The sequence below is a fragment of the Leucoraja erinacea genome, chromosome 16 (genome assembly GCF_028641065.1).
Source record: "Leucoraja erinacea ecotype New England chromosome 16, Leri_hhj_1, whole genome shotgun sequence".
In the NCBI taxonomy this organism is placed as follows: Eukaryota; Metazoa; Chordata; class Chondrichthyes; order Rajiformes; family Rajidae; genus Leucoraja; species Leucoraja erinaceus.
The window spans coordinates 32,123,888-32,140,378 of NC_073392.1; the positions used below are offsets into that span (position 1 = coordinate 32,123,888).

General features: G+C 41.4%; 1 protein-coding gene across 2 annotated transcripts in view; it reads right to left on the reverse strand.

The window, feature by feature from the left end:
• Nucleotides 1-343: 343 nt before the first annotated feature.
• LOC129704753 (interferon-related developmental regulator 1-like) overlaps nt 344-16,491 on the reverse strand; it is a 40,440-nt gene continuing 24,292 nt past the window's right edge. For both annotated transcript variants that reach the window (XM_055648071.1, XM_055648070.1), the window contains exons 7-12: nt 13,494-13,672; nt 12,567-12,675; nt 11,247-11,381; nt 6,762-6,890; nt 5,984-6,079; nt 344-2,617 (exon numbers count right to left, since the gene is read on the reverse strand). In XM_055648071.1, the coding sequence (XP_055504046.1) occupies nt 2,537-2,617; nt 5,984-6,079; nt 6,762-6,890; nt 11,247-11,381; nt 12,567-12,675; nt 13,494-13,672 (729 nt within the window). In that variant the 3' untranslated portion in view covers nt 344-2,536. The remainder of the gene's footprint in view (nt 2,618-5,983; nt 6,080-6,761; nt 6,891-11,246; nt 11,382-12,566; nt 12,676-13,493; nt 13,673-16,491) is intronic.

Sequence of the window (16,491 nt, forward strand, 5' to 3'; positions counted from 1 at the left end):
GTTGCTGACTCTTAGTGCCAGTGACCCGGTTTCGATCCCGACTACTGGTGCTGTCTGTACGGAGTTTGTACGTTCTCCCTGTGACCGTGTGGGTTTTCGCTGGGTGCTCCAGTTTCCTCCCACATTCCAAGGACGTGCAGGTTTTGTAGGTTAATTGGTTTCTGTAAATTGTCCCTAGTGTGTAGAATAATGTTCGGGTGATAATTGGTCAGTGCGATCCCGGTAGGTCGAAGGGCCTGTTTCTACGCTGTATCTCTAAACCAAAAAGCATCCGTCCCCTCAAATATTCCTGCTTCGCACTTTAAAATCCTCTCTGTTTTAACATCAACATTAACAAAACAAATTATTTTCACAATATTTAATAAGCTCTTTCAGATACAGCGTACATAATGCAAAGGCACATATACAGAATTATTTCCTCATTTTTTAAAGCTTGAAAGAATTTGGTTGTCACAAATATCCGTGCATCATCGAAGAAGCAAAAACCATCAAATTGGTGTACAGATCCCTAGGAATTCCAAATGCACTCTATCCCACACCAATCTACTGGGGAATGAAGGGGAGGGGGGAGGGCGAGGAGAGTGGGGTGAAGTCAGATGTATTTGTAAGATTTTTTTTCACCTGACATTTGGCTGTTGGCAACTCAGATATGAGGTGCATGTGCACTGCAGACAAGCCAAACCACCTAGATATAGATGAAACTATAACAAGGCTCAAAACAGCCAACTGCAGGTGACACATCAATATGCTTGGACCAATGCTGCTTTATTCTTCTCTCCAATTGGACTTTGATGAAAATTGATCAGCAAATGTTATGAACACTGGTTAAGAATACCAAAAAACATTAATTATTTTAGGTCCACGAGGTACAGAAGATTTTTAAAAAAAGAGACACTTTCAAACTGGCAGTGGGAGAAATGAAGATGACAGTTGCAGAACTGGTAGCACCAATAACATAATATAAAACCTGGTATGATAATGTAAACAAGTCAGTATCTTTGGCCAAGATAACCAAATATGAAAATTCTGACAACTCTACAGAAATTTGCAACTAGCTCCTGGGCCACTACATTGTGATACGGTCAAGAGCAAACTCTTTGTAGAAAGGGGCACTATGACAAAAAAAAAAACTTTTTAGGGGAGCACACAAATGTCGAGAGCCGTATACCTTGTTTAAATATGTGTTGATGGATCAAAGCATCACTAAGCAGATGGACTGGTCAAATGGTAGTTTGAATATAATTATTCAAGAGAAGTCACACTACAAAATGGTAGGCACGTGGTTAAATTCAATACTGTTACCTGGTGAATATCTACTTTCCCTTATGCACACTGCCCGAAGGAAGAATCGTCACTGCACAGATAACAGATAAAGCGTCTGACTGTCAAGAAAAGGAGAATCTCTCTCAGTCAGCACTCAGGTCATCGAGCCATACTGGTAAAACCTTCAAAATCTACCCATCCTGAGGTTACAAAAGGTGTAAGATTTATAAACAAAATTAAAGATAGATATCATTATGAAGCACCTATTGTTTTATAACAACTGGAATTAATGAAAAGCTTGTTTCCCTTCACTAAATCTTTGACATATATTGAATGTACAATATTTCAGATACAAGTCTGTTGTAAATCTATTTGGCCTAAATAAATACCTTTCAGATTAAAGTACTACAAATACAGAAATGAATTACAAAACTGCTTATGTACAAAAGAAGCTGACGTCTGAAATTTATGCAAGAAGACATCAGCAGTTCCTGGCAAGGCAAAAGCGTGCATTTTCAAGTAACCCAAACGAAATGTAAACAGTTCCTTTTGGTACACGATTTCAATTAAGAACAAAGGTCTTGGAAACCACAAGGCCAAAAATAGTTGACAAAGTCCATGAGAACTTGAAAGTTTGGAGTTTAAACTTACAGAAGCAATTAGCAACAATTATCATTCCATAATCAAAATCATATATATCTTATGTTTCGTTACCAAATCAAATGTACACATCTTCTTTAAACCCAACCCCTGTACCAGCTGATCTCACAATTCTGTATCATATTTAAAAAGCAGATACCTGCTGGTACAAAATGTAGGTAGAAAAATAGAAGACAACCCACTTTTATTTTTATGATTTTCTTTTTTTTTTGTAAAATTAAATACTTTGAAATATTTAATCAATTTCTCCACTAATATATTTTGAATGAAATGATTAAATTTGCAAGTTCAGTTTGCAAGGCAAAAGATCAAATGGAGAAAAAGTAATTTTACTTTTACCGACGGCTGTATCGGTCGGTCTGCAGTAACATAATTTTTGTGAATCAATCCTACAGATTATATGTTTATTTTTAAACATAATTTTAAAATGCAGATTCAGTGAAATGACAGTTAAAGCAAACACAGCAACAAGAGTGATGCGTGCATGCAGCATTAAAAGGCCCCATGATTGCTTGTACAGTTCATAAAACCTGGTTGAATGTATTTTATAATCACAGTGACCAGGAACAATAAAATTTACAGAGAGGTCTGACACGATGGCAGCTTTGGTTTCTCAAAGTACATCAGCTCTTTTATCCCGGACTTTGTTTCTTGCCTTTGTCCTTGCTTTGAATACAGCAGAGTTGTAGTGATGCTGTTTCAGGGAAGAGATAAACAAAGAGTTATTTTTTATTTCTAACAAAAAAATTATAAAATATCCAATAGCCATGACCATGAAAGGCCATGGTAGCCTTTAGAATTTTCCTCAGTACAGCAGAAGAACAGGCTGTGGGGCCCATGATAATTGGCACTGACCATGATACTAATTTAAACCGCACAGGGAGGCACAATAGACAATAGGTGCAGGGGTAGGCCATTCGGCCCTTCATGCCAGCACCGCCAATCAATGTGATCATGGCTGATCATCCACAATCAGTACCCCGTTCCTGCCTTCTCCCCATATCCCCCGACTCTGCTATCTTTAAGAGCACTATCTAGCTCTCTCTTGAAAGTGTCCAGAGAACCGGCCTCCACCGCCCTCTGAGGCAGAGAATTCCACGGATTCAAAACTCTCTGTGTGAAAGAGCGTTTCCTCGCCTCCGTTCTAAATGGCCTACCCCTTATACTTAAACTGTGGCCCCTGGTTCTGGACTCCCCCAACATCGGTAACATGTTTCCTGCCTCTAGCGTGTCGAAACCCTTAATAATCTTATATGTTTCAATAACATCCCCTCCCATCCTTCTGAATTCCAGAGTATACAAGCCCAGCCGCTCCATTCTCTCAGCATATGACTGTCCCGCCATCGCGGGAATTAACCTTGTAAACCTACGCTGCACTCCTTCAATAGCAAGAATGTCCTTCCTCAATTTAGGGGACCAGAACTGCACACAATACTCCAGGTGTGGTCTCACTAGGGCTCTGTACAACTGCTGAAGGACCTCTTTGCTCCTATACTCAACTCCTCTTGTTACGAAGGCCAACATGCCATTCGCTTTCTTCACTGCCCGATGTACCTTCATGCCTTCATTGACTGATGAACAAGGACCCCCAGAACCCGTTGTACTTCCCCTTTTTCCAACTTAACACCATTTAATAATAATAATAATAATAATAAACTTTATTACGGACTCAAGGTCCAGACAAGGGGCAACATTACATTAAAAATGCATGCATATCAAAGATCATAAATATATATAAAATCATGGTATATCACATAAAAACATCATAATTTATATTTAACAAAAACCCACAATACTTAAGTTAAAAATCCAGATTAAAAGATGATCAATGTCCTACAACGAGACAACGATACCAGTGTCTTAACAGTGTTCTCATGGCATCGTTATATGCCACCTTTAGTCTCTGCGTACTTGTCTTTAAATAGTTCGACCACAGGTGCGCAGTGTAGAGGGGCGTGCAGTATGCTCTAAATAGCGACATCTTCACCACATTTGCACACGCACCTTATCATTTAGATTATCTGCCTTCCTTTTTTTGCTACCAAGGTGGATAACCTCACATTTATCCACATTAAACTGCATCTGTCCACTCACCCAACCTGTCCAAGTCATCCTGCATTCTCATAACATTCTCCTCACAGTTCACACTGGCACCAAGCTTTGTGTAATCTGTAAATTTGCTAATGTTACCTTGAATCCCTTCATCTAATTCATTGATGTATATTGTAAATAGCTGCGGCACATCAGTAGTTGCTGCCTTACAGCACCAGAGACCCAGATTCAATCCTGACTACGGGTGCTGTCTGTACAGAGTTTGTACGTTCTCCCTGTGATTGCGTGGGGTTTCCGTGGGTGCTCCGGTTTCCTCCCACACCCCATAGATGTACAGGTTTGTAGGTTAATTTGCTTTGGTAAAAATGGCAAATTGTCTCTAGCGTGTAGTATAGTACCAGTGCATGGGGATCGCTGGTTGGCGCGGATCCGTTAGGCTGGAGGGCCTGTCTCCACGTTGTATCTCTGAATTAAAATTTGCCTACACGTGATCTACGTTCCACAATTCATGCGTCATTCTAAATGTCTCTCCAAAACTTCCATCACTTCCCATTGGATTCTGAGAATTTCAGGGAGCTATGGACTTGCAGCCCAAGATCCCTCTGTACACAGGTCCTCCTTAGGGTCCAGCAACTTATTGTATAATTTCCCCCTACTTGTGACCTCCAAAGTGCAGCACCTTACACTTGTCCAGATTAAACTCTACCTGCCATTTCTCTGACTACCTTTCCAAATGATCTATACATCCTGTTAACACTTTCCTCACTATCCACAATGCCAATAAAGTAAGAGGTGGAGGTAAATAATTCAATCGCAAATGCCCATCTAAACCAGTGCACTTTGCAGGATAGGATCAGCTTCACGCAAGAATTGCAAGTATTCCTCAGCTGGTCTGTATTCATCCTGCCAACACAATGTATTGGGCGACAGAAAATTAATATACTACAGATCGTGAAATAAAAACAAAATCCTGGGCACACTTTGTTGACAGACTTTCTCTGCAGAGAGAAACAATCTGTCTTTTGGCCTGCTTTTTGCTGTTTCATTTCAATGTATAAAGACTCAACTGGACTAAAAGTGCTTTTCATTCCACGAATAATGTTTGCACAAATGTACACACACTATTTTGTTTGGGCTAATGGTAAGTATAGTTCCAGTAAAACAGTAACAGTCATCAAATACAAAGGGAAAAGAACAATAATTTACTGACAGGTTCACAAACAAGTGCTGAAGTGACCATTTTAATTATAAAAGGCTTCAGAATATGCAAGACAAAAAGTAAAACACGAGACGGCTATTCAGCAGTGGACCATATCCTCATTATAATTTGTTTACTGGAAGCAAATGGAACATGATTTAAGATAAGTTCTCACAAAAGTCCTGAACAATGATTTAATTTGAACAGCTTCATAAAGGTTTAGTTTAGTTTAGAGATACAGAGTGGAAACATTGGCCCTCCAGGTCCGCAGCGCAGCGATTACCCGTACAGTTTATTCAACACACTAGGGGCAATTTACAGAAACCAATCAACCTACAATCTTGCACATCTTTGGGATATGGGAGGAAACTGGAGCATCCGGAAAAAATCTCCTCGGTTACAGGGGAACGTACAAACTCTGTATAGACTGCACCCGTAGTCAAGATCGAACCTAGGTCTCTGGCACCGTGAGGCAGCAACTCTTCCTCTGCATCACTGTGTTGCCCAAAAGGTGGAAGAGGAATAAAAGTGAGAATGCCACCCTACAAGTAGCTGATGGGTACTCTAGTCAATTATACAATGCCTTTAATGAGACAAAATGCAAGCCTTGCGTTAACCATTAACGGTTCAAAATTCCTACAATGGAGAGCTCTAAGGTAGTCACATCAATCCTCCACCATCTTAGTAGAGGAAGAGGGGGAAAGAATGAGGAAAATCACAATACCATCACAAACATTTCAAGTAACATACTTAAATGTGTAGTACATTTCAAATCAATTTACATTTCAGTCAGAGTTCAGAAATACTTACTTTTTCAAATCTTGAAATTTTATTGGCCTTGATAGCAGCAGCATCCAGCACGAGAGGAGAACCCAGTTCAAAGATATCTCGCAGCAATTCATTGTGCTACAGAAACAGTACAAGTTGAAGAAAATTAATGCTGAGCCATTGCCAGCATAATGTTATCAAGTTCCAATTTAAAAATGCAATTTTATCTTGGCAAATGGTTGGTAGAAAAAAAACTTTGTCAAAGATCAGGTGGGGCATGGATAGGGTGAATACTTAATAGCACTTTTTCCAGGGTTGGGAATCAAGAAGTGGAGTCCTTGGCTGATGTTGAGAGGAGAAAGACTTAATAGGAACCCGAGGGACAACGTTTTCACACTTTGATCAATTAAATGGTTGAAAATTGGAAAGCATAGTCTTCTTAGTAAAGATTTGACAATTGCACACCCTCCTGCAGACTGATAGAAAGGATGGCCCAACTGTTGCCACTTTCTCTTTAACAGCGAAACCAAAACCAATAGAGAATTATCAACTCATAAATTGGTGGGATTGGGGATGTCGTCCCAAAAGACTATGAAAGCCATGGATTTAACCGGGTCTTTGGGAAGTCAGATGGACTTAGCCAGTGTGGGAGAGACCCGCAGGGATGTTGACAGGAAAATAAAGAGGAAAATTAGAATGTTCCTCCTTGCAATCTGTTGTGGGTAACTGCACCTGTTCCAACAGATGCAGACGAAGAGGAGTTTTTTTTCAACCAACTTAGTTTTACTAAATTATTTGCATTGGTGCTCGTCGCTTTTACCTGCAGGTGGTGTCTGACACCAGATCCAAGAACGTCTTTGAAGACATCATAGGCTCTTCTTCTGACCCAGCTGTCTATGTAAAGGCACTCAATCCCAAACTTAACCGTTTCCTCTGGACATTCTTCATCCTGCAGTCATAGAAACAGGATGTGAGCATTACTGGCAAGGTCAACAATTGTCCATCCTTAATTGCCCTTAAGCTGACACGGATCACTTAAGAGTCAACCAGAAAAATGGCGTCGCACATTGGGCAGACTGGGTAAAGATGGCAAGTTTCTTATCATGAAGGATATCAAACAACTAGATGGGTAAAAATCTTGTAATTTTTACTGGTCAACATTACTATTGATATGGTTTTTTTTTTTAAATTCCAGAATTCAAATTCCACATATTAGGATTTGAAGTTGGGTGTCTGCGTTGCTGTCCAGGCCTCTCAATTACTGGTCTGGTAACATAACTGCTGCAAAGCCCACAAGCCCAATAAATACCATGCATCAACCAGGTAAATAGTGGGCCTAGAATGTTACTCACTCAATGGCACACCAAAACATTCCCACCATCTTGCCAGGACCATCACGGTTTTCAACCTCCTCACTTTTGAAGGGAACTACAGGAAGCGCTGCGTCAAGGAGGTAGGCATTAGCAAAGACCTGCACCATCTTGGCCACTTGGCATCTTGCTGCTGCCTTCAAGAAGGTGGCAGAGGAGCCCGAAAACCGTGACCTCCAGCTTCTGTCCATCAATCACCAAGCTCTTGAATCACACTGTACAACCATAAGCACAACCCTACCTCAGCAACGATCTACTACGGACGTTGTTTAGTTTGCAATACATACTTTTCAATATTATGTTCTAGTTGCCTAGCATTACGGATAATTTATTCTATTATTAATTTTGTATATTTATTTGCTGCATTGTTGTGTTAATGTGCTTGTAAAGCTGCAGAAGGTAAGAATTCCATTGTTGCAATCCTGGTGCATATGACAATTAAACACACTTGATTACTTTAACTATTTGTCAGGATGAGTACAGCTCCAACAATCAAAATTATCAACATCAAAGACAAAGTACCCTGTTGACGACATATCCGCCAACACCGTAAGTGTTCACTCCACCATCAGTAAACCGTGGTTGCAGTGTTTCATATCTACAGAATGATCTGCAATTGACTGTCTCAACTGCTCCTCCCAAACAGAGAGGCAGAGTGATGCAGCATTGGAAACAAGCCCTTCTGACCAACTTACCCACACCGTCCAACATGGCCCAGCTACACTAGTCGCACGTGCCTACATTTGGTCCATATCCCTTTAAACCTGTCCTTTCCATGTTTCTTAAATGTTGGGATAGTCCCTGCCTCAACTACCTCCTCTGGCAGCTGGTTCCTCACACCAACCACCCTTTGTGTGCAAGGGTAATAAGCGCATCAGAAATTCAATACCTGCATATTCTTCTCCAATGTCCTGATTTGGAATTTACATTGCCACCCCTTCATTCTCAATGTGTTGCAATCCTGGAACTCCTAACCCCACAGCACTGTGAGAGAACCTTCACAAGATGGACTGTGACAGTTGTAGAATATGGCTAACCATCACTTTTTTAATGACAATTATTAACGGTTAATAAATGCTGCCTTTGCCAGTGATGCCCACAGACCCCTAAAAATATATTAAAAATTCAGCCATCTCTAAAGAGAAATCCTCAGTCTATCCAAGCTTTCTCCACTGTTAAAATTCTCTAACCTGGGCAGCATGTTTGTAAATCTCTCGTGTACCCACAACCATATCCTTCCTTCAATGTGGTAACCACAACAGTGGGCAGCGACCAAACTCTAAACATTCATTGGTATGTAACAAAGATTCCAATCTCTGCTCAAGTTCAGAAAACAATCAAGCTTTGCACCACATACTACATTATTAAAACTATTTGATCATGGTGTAGATATATAATTCAGTTCCTGCTACTGATTTTACAATTTACTTGAGCACTAATATCAATTAGAGCCTTTAAGGTTTAATTAGACTTGAATATTAGCACAATTAAAAAGCCCACTTTGTCCGGCCCTGACGTTTTCCCCAATCAATCATTCTTATCAGCTCAACAGGTATTTTATATTTAAGAAATGAATAAATCTCAGCTAGGGATTCCACATCATAATTTAACCCATTAAAAAACTACGCCTGTGTAGGAAAGAACTGCAGAGGCTGGTTTAAATCAAAGGTAGACACAAAATGCTGGAGTAATTCAGTGGGTCAGGCAGCATCTCTGGAGAGAAGGAATAGGTGACGTTTCGGGTCGAGACCCTTCTACAGACTGAAGAACTAAGCTGGTTCCAAATGTAATAAAGTTTCCCAACTTCCCTAAACAGGTACAGCTGCTGCTCGACCTATGATGGGGTTAAGTTCCAGTAAACCCATCATAAACCGAAAATATCGCAAGTCGAAAACGCATTTAATACATCGCGATCACGTGACCAGAAGTGCCGTGCAGCTCGCTGCCGTTGCCGAGCTTTTGCCGAACGTAAAGTCGAAATATTGCAAGTCAAAGCATCGTAAATCGGGAAGCACCTGTACTCCTGTACTCATGCCTCCTGTATGTCGGCAAGACCAAGCGCAGGCTCAGCGATCGTTTCGCTGAACACCTCCGCTCGGTCTGCCTAAACCTACCTGATCTCCCGGTTGCTCAACACTTCAACTCCTCCTCCCATTCCCAATCTGACGTATCTGTCCTGGGCCTCCTCCATTGTCAGTGTGAGGCTAAACGCAAATTGGAGGAACAGCATCTCATATTTCACTTGGGTAGCTTGCACCCCAGCGGTATGAACATTGAGTTCTCTAACTTCAAGAAGCCTTGCTTTCCCCCTCTCCCTTCATCCCCTCCCCTTCCCAGTTCTCCTACCAGTCTTACTGTCTCCGACTGATTTGATTTGATTTAATTGATTGTCATTGTCTTCAATGAAGAGACAACAAAATTATTTTTCCCTTAGTCATACAAAATAAAAAACACAGAACACAGTAGTTCACAACACAAACATCCCCACAGCAGCACCAAAGTTCCCCACTGTGAGGGAAGGAACCAAAGTCCAGTCAACCTCCTCGCCGATGTTCCCCAATGTTCACCCGTGGTCGGGGCCTCCCGAACACCCCGTAGTCGCTGCTACGGGCGGCCGATGTTCAGGCCCTCTCTCCGGGAACCTCTCGTCGGCCACCTTCCACCGGAGTCCGCGGCTCCCGATGTCCACAGGCCGCGCTGGGCGGAGATTCGCGCTGGCGACCCCCGGCAAAGGGTCCCACGAAGTTAAAGTCAGCGCCGCCCGCGTTGGGAGCTCCGTGATGTTGGAGCAGCGGCCCAGCACTCCGGAGCTCCAAGCGACGATCTCAGGAAGGCCTCGCCTGCTCCGTGATGTTTCCAGCGTTTCGCTGCTGCTGCCGACGCTCTGGTCCGGTCCGGGCAGGTCCAGCTGGTAGGCCGCGAGGGGGGCGAGGACACGACTCGGATAATAGCCGCATCTTCGCCAGGAAGTGACTGAAGGACGGTTTCCCCATTACCCTACCCGCTTCCCCCACATAAAATACCGAAAAAAAACTAAAAAACGCACGCTAAACATAACAAAATAAAAAAAGACAGCCAGACCGTGGGCGGAGGCAGCTCGCAACAGCGCCACCGGATGTCCAGGTGCAAGTGTGAATGGGTGCGAATGTGGGATAACATAGAACTAGTGTGAACTGGTAATCAATTATTGGCGTGAACTTGGTGGACTGAAGGGCCTGTTTTCATGCTGTATCTTTCAATCAGCCATTCTAGTTAATAACTGAATGGTTAGAACAAGCTTGACCCAGGTTCGATCTTGACTATAGGTGCAGTCTGTAGAGTTTGTATGTTCTCCCTATGACAGCATGGGTTTTCTCTGCGTATTCCGGTTTTCTCCTACGATGTAAAGATATACAGGTTTGTAAGTTGATTGGTTTCTGTTAATTGTAAATTATCCCTGGTGTGTAGGATAGTGCTAGTGTATGGGGTTATCGCTGGTTAATGTGCCACTCGGTGGGCTGAAGGGCCCGTTTCCACACTGTATCTCTAAATTGATGTTAAGGTGAGGGGTTTAAAGACTTGGATTTGTATTAACTCTGTTCTATTCCCATTTCAAGGCATCTTAAAATGTATTTTTGTTGCACTGTCATGGCTGTAATATAGGAAACACGTCAACCAATATGTGCACAGCAAGCTCTCACATGATAACAACCAAATTATCTATATAACTGTGTTGTGTTATTGGATTTGTAGTGTCATAGGATTTTTTTTGTTCGTCCATCTAGGAGAGGGAAAGGAACTTGGTTTAACATATCAAAGAGGGAACCTCACAGTGCACCAGTTCAACATTACACGTTGGCCTAGATTTGTATTTAATCCTCTGGAGAGCGTCTGCTGCTTCAATTTGCATCAACAATAAAGCTTCCTACTTTCAAAAGTACGTCCAATAAAACTACCTCGATGGAATGCAAGACATCTCGGAAAATGGACCGCTGCTTTCGCCGATCGTTTTTGGCTCTGTGTTTATTACCGTCTGTCGCCAATGCCTTTAACTTTTCACAAAGCTGGCCAGTGTCTTCATAGAAGTAGTCCTTAAAAAAAAAAAAAAATAGGAAGATGCGATTAGATAACAGAATTAGCATAAAATTGAAAACTAATCACTAGTTCAGAGTAAAGTATGGTAGAATATTTGGCTTTTCATAGTGTAACATAATTCAACACTTTGTATCCATTTTTCAGGTTTAACCCAACACATTTATTATTGGTTTATTAGTGTGTTATCCAGGCAAGTTGCTTCTGTCATGAGTAGATCAGGCAGTGCAAATAGAAAAAAATGAGCAAAGTGCATAATATAGAGTTATAGCCACAGAGAAAGTACAAATACAAGATATGTAGAAGGATCACAATGAAATAGATTGGGAAATTTATGTAACAAATGGCACTGCGGTAGAGCTGTTGCCATACAGCGTCAGAGACTCGGGTTCCATCCTGTCCTCGGGTGCTGTCTGTACAGAATATGTACGTTTTCCCTGTGACCACTTGGGCTTTCTACCGGCGCTCTGGTTTCCTCCCACATTCTAAAAAGCCTGCTCTGCAAAATTGCAGGTTTGTCAGTTAATTGGCCTTTGTAAATTGCCCCTTGTGCGTAACATATAATTAGTGTAAGGGTGATTGTTGGTTGGCATGGACTCACTGGGCCGAAGGGCCTGTTTCCATGCTTTATCTCTAATCAATAAGCTACTGCTGCTGAAATTAGTACAGTTTTCCATTCAATTATCTGGAATCAATGACTATGATGACAAATACACAAGAACCTCAGTGCCATATGTTCACAAGGAATGAGGCAAGATTCTTCATAAATACATATATAATTTAAATTTTGCTGCAAATCTGGAAATACTACATAGGCTTTACTTAATAAATTAAGCACCGAGTGCTGGAGGTCTGAATGCTTCCAGATACTGAAACATTACTTTTGTAAGTGCTCATCAAAGTAATTGGTGACAAAAGAGTCAAGTTGTAGTCTTTGACTTAAAATGAAAGAAAGGAAGGAAACTAAAGAAAGAAGTAAAGAAGTAGTTTCACAACAATAAAAATCTTAAATATACACACGGCACTTCCAATTCCCACAAGATGATTTGATACCTGATGAGATGGCAGTGGAAAAATGTCAATCCCTTCAATTTTTTATATATTTTCCCCACAAACATATTGTAAACTTTTTCTATAAGTTTGAGTCACTTCTCTCTCATAAGGGACACAAAGGGGCTCCTTACTTGATCAGTCCTGCGTGCCAACTCAAACAGAAGTGCTATCGTTTCCCCAGCTGCTATTCGCAAACTCACATTGTCACTACACAGGAGGCCAGGTAATTTGGGCATATGACTGGAAAATAAGATTAATAATTCATTAGTACATTGCCACATCAAATCAGTGGCACACTTAAGGTAAGTTTCCTTTCAATAAAGCTGATTTTCACTATACAGAACTAGCTACAGCTACAATGATCAATGGCACAGATGCAAAAGAAATGTAGGAATTAGCAGGTACACAAAATTGCTGGAGAAACACAGCAGGTGCAGCAGCATCTATGGAGCGAAGGAAATCGGCAACATTTCGGGCCGAAACCCTTCTTCAGACTGATGAAGGAATTAGCACTTGGGGCAACTTGTCACTCCTCACCATGTAAATGTTCTAATTTCACTTGAGGAACGCAGCCTGCAATTTGACTGGTGCTCAATTAAAAACTGACAAGCTCACTCACTGCCTGCAGCATCTGCTGATTGGATATTTTCAAAATCTCAGGTATGCAAGAGGGTGCAATTAAGCAACGCAAATTCTAATTTCAGTTAAGTAATTAGCTGTGGCACATTAACTCGATGAAAGTGCAAAGAAATTCAATACACAGTGTAATTGAGCAACAAAGCTTAAACAAACATTTCTAAATGCATGGATGGGTTATTCTCACTCAGATCAAGAAGTTATGGGATGCAAAAGACGGGGGATTTTATAAACGGGCAATCCAAGATGCTCTTCCTAAAGCTAATGGCACAATCCTAAAAGCCTTTAACAGTTGTAATACTGCTAATTGCTGATCAGTCTCAAGGTTTCATTGTAAAGTGGCATGGAATAAAACACATTAAAATGCAATTAATGGCAGCACACCAATAGAAGTGGTCATTTCGAATTATATTTACACTTACTTTTCCAAGAACTTTTGGATTTTCGAGGGTGGACAGATAGTAACCAGTAAGGACCAGGATTGCAGAGCATTGCAGTGAAGGATTTGAGTCTGAGAATTGTGGGAGGGCACAGATCCATCTCCCTTTATGTACGAAGCACTAAAGACACTCTCCAAGCACGTCAGGCAAGATGCAAGGTCCTGATAGAGGAATAATAGATAGAAGCAAACACGTTATATGAAACATATAATGTATTATGATGCAAATGCACAAACCATACATCATATAGAACACTGGCGCAGAAAAATGTTACAGTATTTGGTGATTTGCTACTCTTTTCTCATCCCAATATTTCATGCACTTAACAAGTGTTGAACACTTCTTATTTTGGATCAGGGCCTACGGAGAAGCTGGCACTGAGCGAGTTGTCGAAGCGACATGGTCGATCGGAGCCCCGAGGTTGGGTCGGAGCCTCGAACGGAATCGGGCTGAGGATGGATCCTCGGTAACGGGCCACGTCAACGAGAACAAAGGGCGACCCAGTGGGAGGGAAGAAGGGATGAGTACTTTGTGTAACTTTGTCGGTGCCTTTGTGGCAGCTCTTTTTACGCAAAAACAAAGAATTTCACTGCAACCTAGCCAGGTTGAAGTGACAATAAAGATCATCATCATAACTTGTTACGGCCTTACAGATACACAACATTTAAAGCGGATAATAATTAGTATCAGCTGATTTAAATGACAATTCCTGAGCAGCCATAAGAACTGTATTTCATTATCAGCTTCCTAAGGTCAATACATGAAGAATCTAAATTGGCAGCAATTTTGAAAACATTTCTATCACAAAAATAATGTAATTATGAATTCCTTGTTAAGGCTAGTCACTGGAAACTTAGCTAATCCACTAAGCTAACCATGTCTGATAGATTTTAGTTACGGTGGAATAGTGCATTGAAGTGCTGAAACTTGGATCGCTGTGTTCTGAAGTACATTTTTATGGGAGTTATAGAAGAATGCAACTTTCACATGGCGGAGTGACAGGAACTATATGTCTTGTGTACAAGAACTCAGTGTCCTTAGACATATAATTCAACCCTAAGGCACGTTAAACTAATCAGGGTCAGCCTGAAAAAACTCAGCAAGGCCAAAGGTATTTAATAAAATCTATCACATGTTCATTGGATTAGATGACATAAAAGTGTCGTCTAATGTCAAAGGTACCACTCAAATGCTCTATTGTGGTAAAATTAGCTGTTCTGTAACCTATAATTGCACTTTCATGCATTAATTATAATTTATGTACATTTAGTTATTGCAACGTTCCCAATAGAAGTTAACTTGGCAGCGAAGTGACAGTCAGCACATTGTCTTGGTCAACTTGGAATTCAAAGAAATAGAAAGGTATAAACAATGGGCAAAAGATAGAGATGATATCTCAACTGGGAGATGAACTGGGTAGTGCTTCTGTCAAAAGACAGAATTGTTGGTGAGTGTACTTTTCATCCTAAAGGGGCTGTCCCACTTGGGCAACCAAATTGGAGAGTTTAGAAGAGTTTGAAAAAAATCACAAAATCACAGACCTCCTTTGACTATGTTGAAGACTAGCTTCGACTATCTACGATTAACTTCGGGAAGATTGGACACTGAATATGTGGAGCGTGAAGACGACCTTCGACTATGATGAAGATTATCTACGACTACCTTCGACTACCCTCGATTACCTACGACTAACATGCCGACCTACTACGACTAAACCTATGAGCTAAAATGTATCGATTTTTTCCATGGCGACCTTTTTTTTTTACTCGCGGGCATTTTTTAACATATTGAAAAAAAACACCTCGGCCTAGCTGAGGCCTCGAGTATGCAGAGACCACTCTCGAGCATGAAGGAGAGTTACGAAGACCCCCAACCTACGAGTCGAGGGCAAACTCGCCAGAACTTGCGGATTAGGTCGCCCAAGTTGGACAGGCCCTTGTGTTTAAGAAGGAACTACAGATGCTGGAAAATCGAAGGTACACAAAAAAAAATGCTGGAGAAACTCAGCGGGTGCAGTAGCATCTATGGAGCGAAGGAAATAGGGAACGTTTCGGGCCGAAACACTTCTTCATCTTTAAGGGACAGGCCCTTTAAGGGTTGGTAGATTTTGAGGGATAGAAATTTATCGTTTTTTTGTACACACTTAGCAGGTGATGTATTAAACGATGGCTGGTTCTATTGACGTCAATGGCAAATGTAATCATCATATATTTAACATCCACAAAAGGCGGCAAATTTCAGCACATATATTTTGATTTTCTCTATTTCTTACCTACGAGAGTCGAGTCCCACAGCGTGGAAACAGGCTCTTCGGCCTAACTTGCCAACACCGACCAACACGCCAGATATACATTTGTTCCACCTGCCCTTACAGGGCCCATATCCCTCTAACCCTATCCTATCCACGTACCTGTCACAATGTCTCTTAAATGTCACAATGGCACCACCTGAACTACCTTCTCTGGCAGCTTGTTCCATACACTCACTATACTTTATGTAAAAAACGTACTCGTCAGGTTCCTGTCACATCTCCCCCCCCCTTACCTTAAACCCATGTCCTCTGGATCTTGTTTCCTCTACTCTGGCCAAAAGACTGCGCATTTACCAGATTTATTCCTCTCATGACTTTGTTCACCTCTATTAAGATCACTGCTCATCCTCCTGCGCTCCAAGGAATAAAGTCCTAGCCTGCTCAGCCTCTCCCTATAGCTCAGGCACTCGAGTCCTGGTAACACCCTTGTACATCTTCTCTGCACCCATTCCAGCTCGACATCTTTCCGATAACATGGCGACCAAAACAACACAATGCTCTAAAATGCAGCCTCGCCAATGTCATGGACCTCCTGAACATCTCACCACTGAATTTTCAAGCTTTCTAAATTGGGTTCTGAGGAATACCCAGGACCTGAAAAGCTTTTTTTTTTTTGTTTAATCTTAATTGGCATATCTCCCGATCCTCCCATTCTAAGCCAAATAGCCC